At 35.0% G+C, this 14,901-nt stretch overlaps 2 protein-coding genes and 1 pseudogene across 2 annotated transcripts; all 3 read right to left on the reverse strand.

The window, feature by feature from the left end:
* Positions 1-4,370: 4,370 nt before the first annotated feature.
* LOC149885114 (uncharacterized) lies at positions 4,371-5,378 on the reverse strand (annotated as a pseudogene).
* Positions 5,379-6,430: 1,052 nt separating this feature from the next.
* Positions 6,431-6,856, reverse strand: LOC149885115 (uncharacterized). The gene has a single exon (XM_090094628.1). It carries the CDS (start codon positions 6,854-6,856, stop codon positions 6,431-6,433), a length of 426 nt encoding a protein of 141 aa, XP_089950754.1.
* A 792-nt stretch (positions 6,857-7,648) lies between these two features.
* Positions 7,649-10,006, reverse strand: LOC149885116 (uncharacterized). The gene has a single exon (XM_090094629.1). It carries the CDS (start codon positions 10,004-10,006, stop codon positions 7,649-7,651), a length of 2,358 nt encoding a protein of 785 aa, XP_089950755.1.
* Positions 10,007-14,901: the final 4,895 nt, after the last annotated feature.

Genomic DNA, 14,901 nt, shown 5'->3' on the forward strand with positions numbered 1-14,901 from the left:
GAGAATTTTTACACTATAAGTTTGAATGTAATTTTGTTCAAGTTAATTTTGTTCAATTATGATCTCATTGAAGTTCAAATAATTGTCATTGAATACTTATTTTATTCCTCTTTTAATTCTTGTTTTTCTCAATCATTAACTGCAACAAATGCACACTGAACAAGTTTTGCAGCAAAGTCCATATTTTTAACACGAAATCCAGTGCTCAATGCATAGAAACGTTGCTTAACAACTCCAAATGCTCGTTCAATACAATTTCTTGTGGAAATGTGAGCTTGGTTATATCTTGATTGAGGTCCATTTACTGCACCAGATAAAGGAGAAACTAGCCAATCAGTATTAGGATAGGCACTGTCCCCTAAAATCACACAATCTGGGAAAGGCCACTCACCAGATTCAAAGACCTTCCAAAGTGTGGATTCTCGAAGTACCTAAAACATTAACATTACTTCAAATATTCCTGTAAATTACTCTGTAGAAAATTGGAACAACTTATATTATTATTTGAAAAAAAAAATTAAATTTATGTCAACCCTAAAGTGAAACCTTGACTAAAACCTCACCAAGTTTGTATTGGGATCCTTAGTAACAACCACTTTCATTATGCTAAATGGTGTAAAAATTGTAAAACACTTTTAATGGCTGTATTGGAGTAAAACAGAGTTATAAAACAACTGGATACCCAATTTCTCAAAATATAGGTTTACTGAAGAGTTTCGGATTTCATATATCTATGTACTTTAATAAGTATCAGTCACTCTACAAAACAAAGGGATTGAAAGCTGACGTATTTTTAAAGATGAATAAAAAAAGTTATTACACTCTAGTTTTCAACCCAATCTTTTGTAGAAAGATGGATGCCTATTGGAGCTGAACTATTTCAAATTTTGAATTAAAATCATTTCATTTAAAAATGTTTTAATATTTTCAACAAAGTCAACAAAAACTAACATTTTCTATTTTTTATATTTTGTTTCTTCCTTTAAATGAAGCGGAACAAAATAAATGAAACTGAACAAATGAAATACAGATTAATAAAATTTGTCTAAATGTCAAATCAAAAAAGATCTTGTCAACTTCAAAGCTCATAGCTTTGCGAATTTTGCGGTCCAACATACCATTTTGGAAAACTTAAAGCCTTCAAATATGTCAGACATGGTTTAAATTGGGCCTATATTTTGGAGATACATTTGGCGCCATCACTCCAAAAGGAAGGCAGAACCTATATCATGCCAGACATTTGGAATCAGCAAGCTTTAAACTTTCCAAAATGGTAAGTTGGACCTCTGTAGCTGCAAAATCGTCAGAGATATGAGCATTCAAAATTATTTTATAACTTATAAAAACATACTTTGCTACAAGGTAAGATTAGATTAAGTTTATGTGTCATTTTTTGCCAAAACAAATTTATTCTGATTTAACAAATTAAAGAAATTTTTTGACTTTCAAAATGCAGGATATTACAACTTAAAGCAAGTAGGCAACGCTACATCCATGTAAATAGACCCATACTTACTCTTGAATCATGCCAACGTTCTGGTGCCTTGGATGAAACAAAAAAGAACTGAAGTTCTGGTCTACAAACTGCCATGACATTTAGGCTGTGCGTATGGTGCATGTTCACAAAAGAGGCTTCATCAGCACTTGTAGGATTTACCAGCACATGAGTGCCATCAACACAAACACACACACTTGGCATCCTTGCAATCTCAAAAAATTTCTGTGCAAGTCCAGAAAAATTTTCAGGCCAATTAATGTATTTTTCTCTCAAGTTAAAGATTGCATCACTAACCTTGTGCACAATCCTGGAAAAGATGAAATTATTTGTATATCAGAAAAAGTTTATCAAAAATTACACTTGATACATGGTTCAATTATAAGTTGATAAAAAAATTGTCTGCACAGATTTTACCAAGTAAATATTGGCTTGTTAATGAGTTATTATCTTATCAAGCCATCATGATGGCTGCCAGTAAGTCTTACCACTCTATAAAAGTTATTATACAAAATCAATAATATCAAACCAAAATGTCTTTTTAAAAATTGAATTTTTAAACATAATTTTATTACATAAATTTTAGTATATAAAAATAACTGTAAAATACATTTTACCTAAATACAGTGTCAGTACTAATCTTGTGACAATCTCGGACAACATGATAGAATGCATTGGTCCCAAAAAAATGTAGAAAAACTTTGATTTGATCTCTGGCTGACAGGCTCTTGTTTCGACCAGTTTTAGGCTTTAAATGATCATTCAGTTCTTCCACCAGTAAATTTACAACTTGTCGAGGAACTCTGTAACGTTCACGAAAAGTCTTGTCGTCAATATTTTCATCAAATTTTCTTTCATTGAACTAATGAGGCTGTCGCTCTTGTAATCCTAAATCCTCAAACATTCCCATTTCTAAGTCTTCATCTGATGAATAAGCTGCCATTTTTAGAATGTTAAATATTTATTGAACTTTACAGAAATTTCAGATCTGTTACAATGATGAAGATTTAATCAGGTAAGTACATATAAACATAGATAAAATTTAGTGTGTTTGCATTAAAATTTGCTAGTTTATCAAATATCCACCATTAGTGGATGAGACTGTGCTTTTGCTAAATGACAAACTTTAAAAATTTGATTTTTTTAAATGCCAGGTTGAAACATGGTTTATTCTATACTTATGATAGTATCAATTTTATTTTTGCTGTTTTTTTCCAATTTGGAAGTAATGCAATTTATTTTTAAATTTGAAAGATTGTAACTAATATTAGTAAGATTATTAAATTGCTTAAGTTATCTAAAATGAAGCAATAAAACTATTTTTCCAGTAAATGCTATTTCCCTACTTATTACATCACAATCTAAATTTCCATACAGAAAACAAAAAAAGTCTTTGTAATATTTGATTTATTTTTGTAAATACAACAGCTTTTAACCCTTTGTTTTGTAGAGTAACGGGCGCCTGTTGTTAGGCCTTTCATGTCTTATATTGCAATCAATCGTGAGTTTGCTCTACTATTAACTTACTATTTTAATAAATGTTTCTACTTCAAGTTAATGGATTTTTAAATATTTTAAAGTTAATGTTTCTCACCCAATGCTTACTTTTAGAAAAATGTCAAAAATATTGTTGAAACACTTAATATTCAGTGAAATTATGTAACTGTACGTTTTTCGTAGACAAAAACTTCTTGTTTACAAAAGTAGACATCTGTGGTTTAAAGAAAAAATCACGAACCTTTGAAAACATCACTTTAAAAAATCATTCTTTGATTAAAATTTTGCATTATTACACCAAAGTTAGAATTTGCAGCAGATTTATTTGCGTGAGAAATTTTAAGTAATTTACTCAAAAATTCTGCGTAATTTTGTTTTTAGGATTGCAGCTCACGGAAACTTTTTTTGCGTAAGAAAAAAGCTGCTTTTTTTGCGTAATTTACGCATTTTTCGGCTTTATAGGATAGGCCCCTGGTTTCGTTACGTGGTTTATATTGATGTAATTGACACATTTGCCTCTATTACACAAAAAAACGCTCAAAATGTGCAAAAAAAAAAAAAGTTTAACTATCTATAATCATGATCCATTCCATAAAAAAAAAAATCTAAGGTGTATCTAGGTGAATACCTACACAATAAGTGCATTGTTTAAAAAAATTACATAAAAATGAAGTACTTAAAACGCTATTTTTGCACATTTTGAACTTAAATAATATTTTATTATTACCAAAAGATAGCTACGAGCCTAAAATTAAAGAATGCCTAAAAAAAATTCATAACTTTTAACAAACTTCTCATAAGCACTTTACAAACAAAGTGGTACTTTTAACTCGCGCAAGCAAGTCATTATTTAGACAAAAGAATAAGGCTAAAATATGGGTTCCATACAGGGTTAAAAAAAAACCCGGGTTTTTTTAAAAAAACCCAGCCTACTGGGTTTTTTTGGGTTTTATTGGGTTTTTTTGGTTTTTTTTGGGTTTTTTAAAAAATAGCTTTTTTTGCTTAGAAAATGAAAGACATAATACCTTCAAACTATTTTTATAGATTTAATTTTTTCAAAATAATAATTAAAAACACATGGTAATAGTTATATTTATTTATGGAAAAGAGGTTTTACAAGGAAAATTTAATAAATTGAAGAACTGTAAATAAAATTCTCTTTACATAATTTTACTTTAATTGATTATTACAATATTTTTCAATTCTTGTCAGCTTTTTAGATGTTTTTGACAGATTTCCAGTTAAACACTTCCTCTGGGAACATCAAGAATAAACTAAAACAAATATAAATTACACTTAAATAATAGAAATAGAATTTTTTTCAGAATTTAGATGGTTATTCTGAAGTTAAAAACGATTTTTCCTACAACTTACCTACTTACTGATCAGATTCGATATCATCACAGGAACTGCCGTCAGCTGCTGAGCTATTGTAAAATTATTTGCAAATCTTCACAAGTTTCATTGCCTTATCTGCACTAAGACGATTCATGATCTTCGACCAGACAAATCCAAAGGTTTAAAACCATCTCTCAATTGAGGCTGAGCTAGCAGGACAGGAGTGTAGAGAAGCTAGAAAGCTGCAGAAATTGGCAGAAACCTCTTTATCCATGATTTGAGATCTAGTAACCTTTCCTTTCATGATGTTCCATCATTCTGATGGAGAGATAACCTTCAGTGATTCTGAGAACATTTGCTTGGGGAACAGCTCTTTATCCTTCAAGTTAAACTTGTATAGTAAACCCAAGAAATCAGGGTTCCTGTCCTCTAAATATTGTTCTGCAATGTTTTCATTATCATTATCAATGAAGCTTTTGTAATCATCTACATAGCGATGGTCAGTTATATAGGCCAAAATATGAAGGGTTGTACAGCATCTTCAAATCTCTTCTTTATTGCATTATTGTATATGGATAGCTCTTCATCTATTATCAATGAATACCAGATATGAACTGCGTCAGGGAGATGACAAGAATCACTCTGCATCTTGTATAAGGCGAACCCCAATTTTTTCATTTCACTAAGAAGACTACTTGCCTCACGTTTGATGGCTATATTCTCAATTATTCTTCCAATATTGGCTGGAAAATCTTCCATCTTCTCTCCATAGATCTCCACGTAGAAGTTATAATTTTTCTGGTATGTCTCAATGCAGGCAACTTAAGAGTTCCAGCATGTTTCATTTGGCAGCTTAGGCATGCATCCACCTTTTTCCTTTAACAAACCATGGGCCATATGCACATTTCTAAAATATTTCTGAACTTCCACAACCTGTTTTAGAATTGTTGAAAAAGAATTGCAAATGTCTTTCTGTAACAAATTCATATAGTGTGCATTACAACATATCAGGATACTCTTGTTTGCTCAGCTCTTTAATTTTCTTCATCTTACCTTCTTTGTCAGTGCAGACAGCAAATAAAAACTTATTATAATCATTTTTTATACTAACTATAGCTTCATTGATGATTTTGAAGCAGTATTCTGCAGTTTTTTTTTCTGATCCTGAGTCAACTATGTTGTGCAGAATACCATTGACCAAATCAGATAAAGGGGGGAATAATTCAAAGTGTGGAAGTTTAGCCCACATAAGTGGTTTCCAGTCTGTTCCACGTGGAGGCACTTCCACATACAGACCAGTCTTTTTGTCTCAAGACTTACAGTCAAGGACTTAGACACAGAAAGAGAAACCTAAAAAGAAATGAAAAATTTCCTGTTAGTTTTTACATACCTGTCTTGCAAAACTCCTGGTCTTTGAAATGAAAGGCTGTTGAGAAACCTAGCTAGAGAAACTTACATAGACATGGAAATATCAGTGTTCATTTAAAAATTATGAAATGAGATTTAATCCAGAACTTGTCTGTAAACAATATTTTTTGAAAATCCTTCAGGGGCCAAAATAAAAAGATTCCTAGAAGAGCCAACTCTACAGCAGGCAACATAAAATTGACCATATGAAAAACATGGATACCTTAAATCAACACCACAGTATTTGATGGATTGTCCCTGAGACTTGTTGACTGTTATGGAAAATGCTAGTCTAAGAGGGAACTGAAGTCTTTTGAATGGGAATTCAAAATTGGAAGCTACTCAGGGAATCCTGGGAATAACGCTTTCACCAGCGTCCTTTCCAGTCAGAATTGTTGCCTCAATGGTGCTGAGTAGCATTCTTTTCACACACAGTCTAGTTCCATTGAACAGTTTGGGAGGGTTCAAATTTCTCAACAGTATAATAGGTGATCCTACCTTTAAATAATGTGAGTGAGGTGGCATACCAAGAGGATTTTGGGCATTTAACACCTCAACAGGAAAATGAACTGCATCAGATTCCTCAACAACAGCATCAATTGACTCATATAAGTTGGGTTCACCTGGCAACATCGATAAAATCTTAGTATTTATATCATGAACATCATCATTTTTGGCAGCAAGAATTGCTCTTTATGTCAACCAACTTAAGTTTTGATAGTTCATTTCCACACTTGGATACACAATATTGATAAGGCCCTCAACTGACTGTACCAAATTGCACAGCTCATGAATCAATTGAATTTCATTGTTGACATTTTGAGGAAACCTGCCATCACCAATTTCCAAAAGAACATTTAGAAAATTGTCAAGATTACTGTCACTTCCCAAGCTCACTCGCATGTTTTGAGTCAGGGTCAATGTCCTTGCGTGTTTCCACAAATGTGACATTTTCAGAGATGCATTGACTTCATCTGCAGGTGTGGACATTGGGATGACTGGTAAGGTTTGCCGGAAATCCCCACAGAGTAGAAGTAAAGTGCCCCCCATAAGTATGTCATTTTTTCTGAGATCTTTTAGAGTGGTATTTAGGGCTTCGATAGATTTATGGTGTGCCATGGTGCACTCATCCCAAACAATCAACTTACAATCTCAAAGGGTTTGACCCCTACCGCTATTCCTTGATATACTGCAAGTAGGATTGTCTAGTGGAAGTTTAAATGCAGAATGTGCTGTCCTTCCGCCATCCATCAAGGTTGCAGCAATACCAGAAGAAGCTACAGCGACAGCTATCTCTCCCCTAGATCTTACTTCAGCCAATGTTAGGTTGGTCAGGAATGTCTTGCCTGTACCTCCTGGAGCCTGTAGAAATATTATGGATCATCCTCATTTCCTAATGCATCCATTATTGATGCATAAGCGTGTCTTCGATCATGATTGAGTAGAAGCCTTTTTTCAGCAACATATGCTTGCAAATCTTCTGCATTGTAATTAATTTCCCTAAGGTAGTCACTGTGAAGCACAGCACCTTGGTTGCAGGCTGGAGAAGGTAAGCCTAATTGCTGCAATGTGCTGTTATTCATGGACTCACATTTATCTTCGATCAAAATCAAGGCCTTATTAAATACATCTTCAGAATATTCATTTTCAAGGTTTGGATTTTCTCGCCTAACCCTTGCAGGAATATCCTCACTCAATGCTTCATTGTAATTGTTCCACAATTCTACCGGATTTGAAGGGTCACATGTGCTAATTATAATTACAAATAAGTCTCGCATTTGTGAGGGTAAAGATATTTGTTTAGCCTCATTCAAGCACTCATCCCAATGGTTGTCCCCCTCCAGGAGTCCCAACATTTGACATGCCTCACAAAAGGTTTCACACACGCGATTTTCAACAGTTTTCACCTCATCAAAAGACCTTGGGCCTCGCACCTTGTGTAGCAGTAATCGCAAGAAATACCATTACCTGTTTTTGGGGTTCATCACATACACTCTTGCCTGCTTTTCTCCTTGACCAACATTTTTTATTTGCATTCCAGGTAAAATACTTGGGAACTTGCACATAAAGCAAGTTCCTTGCAAGTTCATTAACTGTACAAAGCTTGAAAAATGCCGTCAGAGTTGTGTCACGTGGATTAGCTGATATTTCGGCAGCATTCTGCTCCGTGAAGTACACCCTTTGGCCATTTTCCAGGTGCACTTGAAGGTGCATCACAGTAACAGAACGATGATGTATGGAGTAACCAAATATCCTCCAGAATGATTCATTGCTACTCAAATATCTCCCAAATTCGTAGTTACTCACCTCGTCATTGGCTCTTGAGCCAACAACGCCAAAAACAGCCATGTCACTTCCTTTATTCACATACTTGCAGATATATTTGATAGACTTTACACTACTACAAAACTCAACATTAACGTGTGCATTAAACATTTTAGAAAGCACAGGGGAGTAGGGAACAACCCAACTGTTGTCAACTTCCATTTCCACGCTTCCCCGCAATCTTACTTTGGCTGTAAAGCCACCATCTAATGGAGCACGACATCTATACAATGGATAGCCATCTGTACCAATTTGAGTCTCACATAATAAGTTACGTGGATACTTTTTTGTGCACTTGCCATCCTGCATACATGGGGCTTGGAGATTGTGGCGGCAACAGGGCCTATGAATCATATTCTTAGTTATAATTGCAAACAAATTTGGGTCCACTTCAGGGTTAGGCAGTTTTGCAGATATCACACTGTCAATCTGAGAAGGGTTAATTTTTGATTTTAGCCAAACTAAATTGTGAGAGTGGGGGAGACCACGCTTTTGCCACTCAATTGTGTTCACCCATCCTTGAACCTCTCCAAACAAACACAGTCTTTCAAAAGCCTCTCTAAACTTTATTTGCTTCTGCTCAAACACTCTGGCAATCAAATCATGACGGTGGCTAGCCTCTTGACCATTTGCCAAGAGCTCGCGAATTTCTAACCACGCTGGGTTACACGTGAAAGTAACAAATAAGTCTGGCCTTCCAAAATCACGCACATAGGTCAATGCATCCTGAGAGTACTCATGCATGTGGCGAGGACTGCCAGTAAATGAAGATGGCAGAATGACCAAAGAGCCCACATTTGTCACACTACCATCCGAAGCAATAGCATCCCTAAGGTGTATATAGTCTTCAGCCCTCAATTGTTTTTGATTTATGCATATATATAACAGTCTCTCACTCTGTATTTTTGCACACATATCAACCACAAATTGCTGGAGCAGGTTGCGACAATTAAGCAGGTAGTTCTGCTCTTCATCTCGAACCATCAAACGATATGCATAGAAGTCTATGGCAGACACTTTCTTAGAAGTTGCTTCACCACTAATTGGATTTACCTGTCTGAGAGCAAAATTGTATCCATCTTTTTCGTAGGGAAATAGAAGAGGATACTGCAAAGCATCATACCAGCGATGTGTTTCAATGATACGCTGGACTCCCGCATTTCTTTTGTGAATAACAATGTCACGTGTTCCAGTCTCTTGGCCAGAAATCACAACTGCAACCTCATCAACTTGTGGAGCATTGTAACGTCTCTCATGCTCACCGGGGGGCCGCCTATCAGCCTTGATAACAACCTTATACTCATCAGAAGGCATTCTAGAAAGAGCTACCTCAAAAGTATGCACCAATGAATTGCACTCGTGAAGCATTCGTTGCAGATTTTTAACAATTTCACGATTTGTACCTGACAAATATGAACACCTCTGACAGGCAGCATCTCCTACAAAGTACAATTGTAAGAATTGCGGTGCCTTTCCCTCTATTGGTAAAAGCGACCCTGCCAGATGGTACACTTGGCCCTGGACTGTAAAGGTGGACTGAAATCCAGAGTGATCAGCACTTTTTGTCGCACCAAATGAGGTCATTTGAAAGCAAGAATTATATTTTCTCATGTTTTTCGAAAAATTCCTCGACTGGGGAGTTTCACCATGGGTGAGACGTAAACGTTCAGGAGGTGGTGGTGCCAAAGGAGCTAATTTCACCTTCCCACTGTTGCAACATAGTCCAGGGCGCTCACCCTTAAACGTTCTTGCTCTACAGAACTTACAAATCTTATCCATTTTACCGATCAAAGAAAATGTGCTATAATCAATTGTAGGATCATACATAAAGCCATCAATTTCAACAGACCGTCTGGCCCTGGTTGATGATCTGAACTGCTCTATTCTTTGCCTCTGTTCAGCGAGAAAAGTTTCTCTTTCATCAAGAGTCTGCAATTGTCTCATCTCTATCTCTCTTTCTCTACGCACATTATTTGAGGCCTCTCTTTCAATTTCAGTCTGAACACTCAAATTTCAAGCTCTCTTGCTCTGCGCTGTGCTTTGGAGGATAATCTTTCTTTCTCAGTTTGGGATTGAGTTAATTGAAGACGTCTTTCTCTGCGCACATTATTTGAAGCCTCTCTTTCAATTTCAGTCTGAGACAATCTTACCTCAAGCTCTCTTGCCCTGCGCTGTGCAAGTAATGCCTTTCTTGCAGCCGCAGTTTGAAGTTTTCTCTGTTGCGCTCGCTGTTCCCTTTCTCTCAACAGCCTTTCATTGCGCTGACCAGGAGTTTCTCGCCTTCCTTTCCTTGAATCGATTCCCTTTCCTCTTCTTGGGCCATCCTTTTTTAATAAATAAGTATAAGTAAGTTTTAAAGTTATTCTATGGCTTCATAATCCTTTTCAGTCAATAATTACTAAAAAACTGAAGCAAAAGAGAAAAACAAACCAAATTATTGCCGTTTATTTTTTCACCTTGCCTAATTTTGTCATGTCAGATTGATAAGCTGACTTAAGAAATCATTTCAACTTTATAGGTCAAACAATGTGCTAACATAGGCTGTTGCAATCCAAGGACTTTCAGTGAAAGGGACATAGTTATAGAAAATATTGTGCTCAAACATCATGGGTCAACCACTTATTCTCAAAATGTTAAGCTATGATTTAAAATTAAATTGATAACTATCCACTCCAACTGGCTGAAATAAAAATATGACCAAATAATAGTTTCTCTGCATGGGGCAGATAATGTACAAAATCAAACAAAGCCTGTTCAAATCATGCAAGACCAAGTTAAAGCATTAACTTTATTCCAGCAAGCAGATCCATGAAGGCTTGAAAAGAGCAAAAGAAAAATAGATAAATTCAAGATCTTATACTCAACCAATTGTAATTGAATTGCGTGAAGAAAGTATTTACGGCGGATTTGATTGACGTAGTTTCTTTGATATGTTGTAAATATAGTTTAAGCGGTTCGTTTTATGAGCGTATTTGAGGTTCTTTGTATAGTATAAATTGAAAGAAAACTGTTTGTAAAGAGAGAGTTATTTTAGGAGAAGAGAAAATGTAGAACTGAAACGTTGCATTCGCTGCAAGAAAACAACACCAAGGCACAAAAATCCCAGGGAAAATCCCTTTTATACAAAGTAATAGATTCAAAGTTTAGTTACCAAATAGTGAGCCCAAAAAATCTATTTGATTTTGCAGTTTCACATATTTTCACACTTTATGTTGGCTGAAAATAAGTCACAGGTTCAAGTTAGCCTTTCAAATCTGATGAGCAAGGGTGAGCTAAACATTCATTAGGTTCAAGAAGATTAGGGAAGTGAGCCAGAGAGCCTATTAGATTTTACATAACCGGCAAGAGGTTAGCTACAATTAGCCCCTGGATTTTTTAAAACATTAGGACGCGGCCGAACTCAAAAGAAAAAAAAAGAAAGAAAAAATTTACCTTCCTCAAACAACTCCATGATTGCTTATCCTGAAAAAAAACTCCTGAAATAAAAAACTTCTTTGGTATTTGAACAGAATAGTTTTATTGTCCACTCGCCAAACACACCACTGGACAAACAACTTAATTTAAATGCTTCCTCATTGCAGCTGACTGCCCCTGGATCGTCGTATTTACTGGTCCGGATTAGGCTAGTTTTACTTGTTTATTTTTGCAAAGTTTATACAGCCTCTCGTGGGCTGATTTGTTTAAAGCAGGGACAATCCAACTGCCTTTTGTTCAATGCATAACTATTCCAAAGAAAGAAGAAAGAAAAGACATTTTAATTTTTATTTCGACAATAAACTCTTCAGCCATTTTAAAATTAGTTGTCCGGTTGCCGAGGACTCGAATTGGACTTGGCCGGCGAAATTCAGCTGATGCCTGGGAGGGAGCCATTTTGAAAAATCTCCGTGAACATTTCTTTAAAAAAATTAATAACTCAAGAACCGTTTGTCCAATCAAAAAGCTTAAAAAAATCAAATTGCTCAGAATTTAGAGTTCTACGCTTTTAACTTTCTAAGGTTTTTTAATAGACTAACTGTTCTAGAGATTTTTGCATTTAAAGGTGACGTTGGAAAAAAAAGAAAAATCTTTTAAAGATTCTGTTGTTATTAGTCCGTTTTAAAAGCTAAAACAGTCTATGGCATTAGTTAGATTCCCACGAATTTTTTAAGCCATTCCTGATTAAATTTGTACCGACCACGGACGGTACAGTCCTCTTTTATTTATAAGAAAAAAAAAGGTAAATTTGAAGGTTGTGAAGAAATGTTGATAAAATTAAGGAATGGTAATTGGGAGGAAATAGTGAGAGAAGAAAGTGAGAGACTTAAAGATTTGGAAGAAAAATTAAGAGAAGAAAGTGATTTGGAAGAAAGAGTGAGAGAAGAAATTGTGTATTGTGAAGATTTGAAAGAAAGATTAAGAGAGTTGGAAGAAGAAAGAAGATTGGAAAGCGAGTTGGAAGAGTATGAGGAACAAAGACATAGATTAAAGGTTGAAACATTGCTTAAAATTTTTAAATCGGAAAAAAAGAGAGTTTGCGCTCCTGCTGCTTGAAAAATTTTTCAATTCTTTTCGGAAAATTGAAAAGTCTTTTGAAATCTTGTAAATCATCATGGTGGTTAACATCTTTTCGATGAATTGAAAAAAATTGAATTTGAGATAAATAAAATATTTCAGTATTAAAAAGATGGAAAACGAGCAAATTGTAACATTTTCAATCAGTAGTCATCTGTTAAAAATGTATCCAAATGAGTCTATAGAATAAAAAGTGGAATATTATTACACGATGCAAAAAGATGATCTTTTGATTGCTCTTGATGGTAAACCTGATTCAACTACAGTAAAATCTAAAAGCTTGATTAAATTACTAAACAACGTTAGAAAACTTTAAAACAATATCGAACCATTTTCAAAGAAATGGTTGAAGTTGCTCCATTTGAAGAAGTAGTAGAAATAATAAAACTAATTATTTCTTTTCATCATTCAATTAATAATCATAAAAGTTCAAGAGAACGTAAAGTAATAAGAGAAGTCACTGAACATGTTATAGCACTTAAAATACGTACATGCGTTGAATTTTTAATTTTTACCGTTAAAAGAATTGAAAATTGAATTTAGGTTAAGAAAAATATTTCCTTTATTAAAAATGAACAAAATGAAAGTTAGAGAATTGCGGGAATCCGCTAAAGACCGTGGCATCAAAGGTTTCTCAAGAATGCGAAAAGCTGAGCTTATTGAAGCTATAAAAAATACAAGACCCATCATTGGGTTTGAACCTGCTCCTCGTCGAAAGACTGATGCAAGACCTACTGTTGTGAGAGTAGTGCCAGCTCCGAGACCGTCCATAAAAATTTCTGTTAAACCAACTCCTACACCAAGGTCTTCTGTAAGGTTTGTTGTTGGACCTGATACTAAGCCTGCAATTACTCCGAAACCATCCATTATTCCACCAAGGCCTGTTGTTGTGAGGTCTGATATGTTAAAGCCTCCTATTGCTCCAAAACCAGCTCACTTACAAAATCCTAATATTCAAAGACCTGTCATCGCTTTAAATCACATCCTTAACGAGCCTATTGTCAATTCAACTCCTGTGACTACTCCTGGTTTGTTTTCAAGGTTTACAACAGCTATCGGAAATGTGGTTACTAACAGTTTCAACCACGTGCTTGCGTCCATTGATCCTTACGTTCCAGAGGCGGTGAAGAAAACAGTAAGTGATGTAAGAAATGGAATCGAAAAAAGAATAAAGTCTCTCAAATCGATCTTATTCAGCAAACCACAAATAAAGTTTGAATTGACTGATCATGCACTAAATTATATCACCAAACAATTTTCTTGCAGCCCTTCTGGAAATCATCAAGACCCTTCCGCCTTTTTAAACATGGTTAAAGATGCTGTGATCAAAATCATAGAAATAAACACAAAAACGAACCTTGTTTTAACATGCAAAATGACGCGTGTGAACATTGTCACTGGACAAGAAACTCTTCGCACTGTGTCCTTCCCGTCTAAATACGAAGTTGTTATTGAATCGACAGATAAAAGAGAAAGCTATAAAACATGAGAAGAAAGCATTCTTGAAAACGTGGTCAATTACAGCAAGGAGGGATCCAATTGGAAAGTTTCCAAAATTTTAAAAATAGATGTTAACATGATTAACTACACTCCTCTCACCGCTTCTTCCTACATCGAGCCCATTGACGTAAAAAACAAAAAGGCTGTTGTTAATATGGAAAACAAAGAAAATAAATGCTTTAAATGGTGTGTCACTAGGGCGTTGAGTCTAAAGAATAGACATAATGAAAGAATTAACGAAGACTTGATTCTAAAATCGGAAGAATTAAAATGGGAAAGAATTGATTTTCCTGTCAAGCTTAATCAAATCAACAAAGTTGAGAAAAACAATCCAGACATTAGCGTCAACGTTTTTGGGTATGAAAACAAAAAACCTTACACTTTACGAATATCCAAATATTTTGATCGAAAGCATGCTATTGATTTGTTACTCATTTCAAACGATGAAACTAATCATTATTGTCTCATCAAAAATTTAAGTCCATTGTTATCTTCTTCCACATCAGCACATCATGGTAAAAAACATTATTGCAGAAATTGCTTGCAAGGTTTCAACTCCAAAGAATCGCTTCTTAAACATTGGGACTACTGCATTTATCATAGTTCGGTAAGAATTGAACTCCCTGAAAAAGGAACCACCATTCAGTTTCAAAACAAAAACAGGTCCATGAGAGTTCCGTTTGTGGTGTATGCTGACTTTGAAAGTTCATCAAACCCATTAACGATGAAAATAAATATCCCGACGGTGAGTCTTACACGAGGCAATACCAAAAACACACTCCAAGCTC

The sequence above is a fragment of the Hydra viridissima genome, unplaced genomic scaffold (assembly GCF_058129835.1).
Source record: "Hydra viridissima isolate aposymbiotic clone 2 unplaced genomic scaffold, HvirCarnegie_v1 scaffold_8, whole genome shotgun sequence".
NCBI classification, from domain to species: Eukaryota; Metazoa; Cnidaria; class Hydrozoa; order Anthoathecata; family Hydridae; genus Hydra; species Hydra viridissima.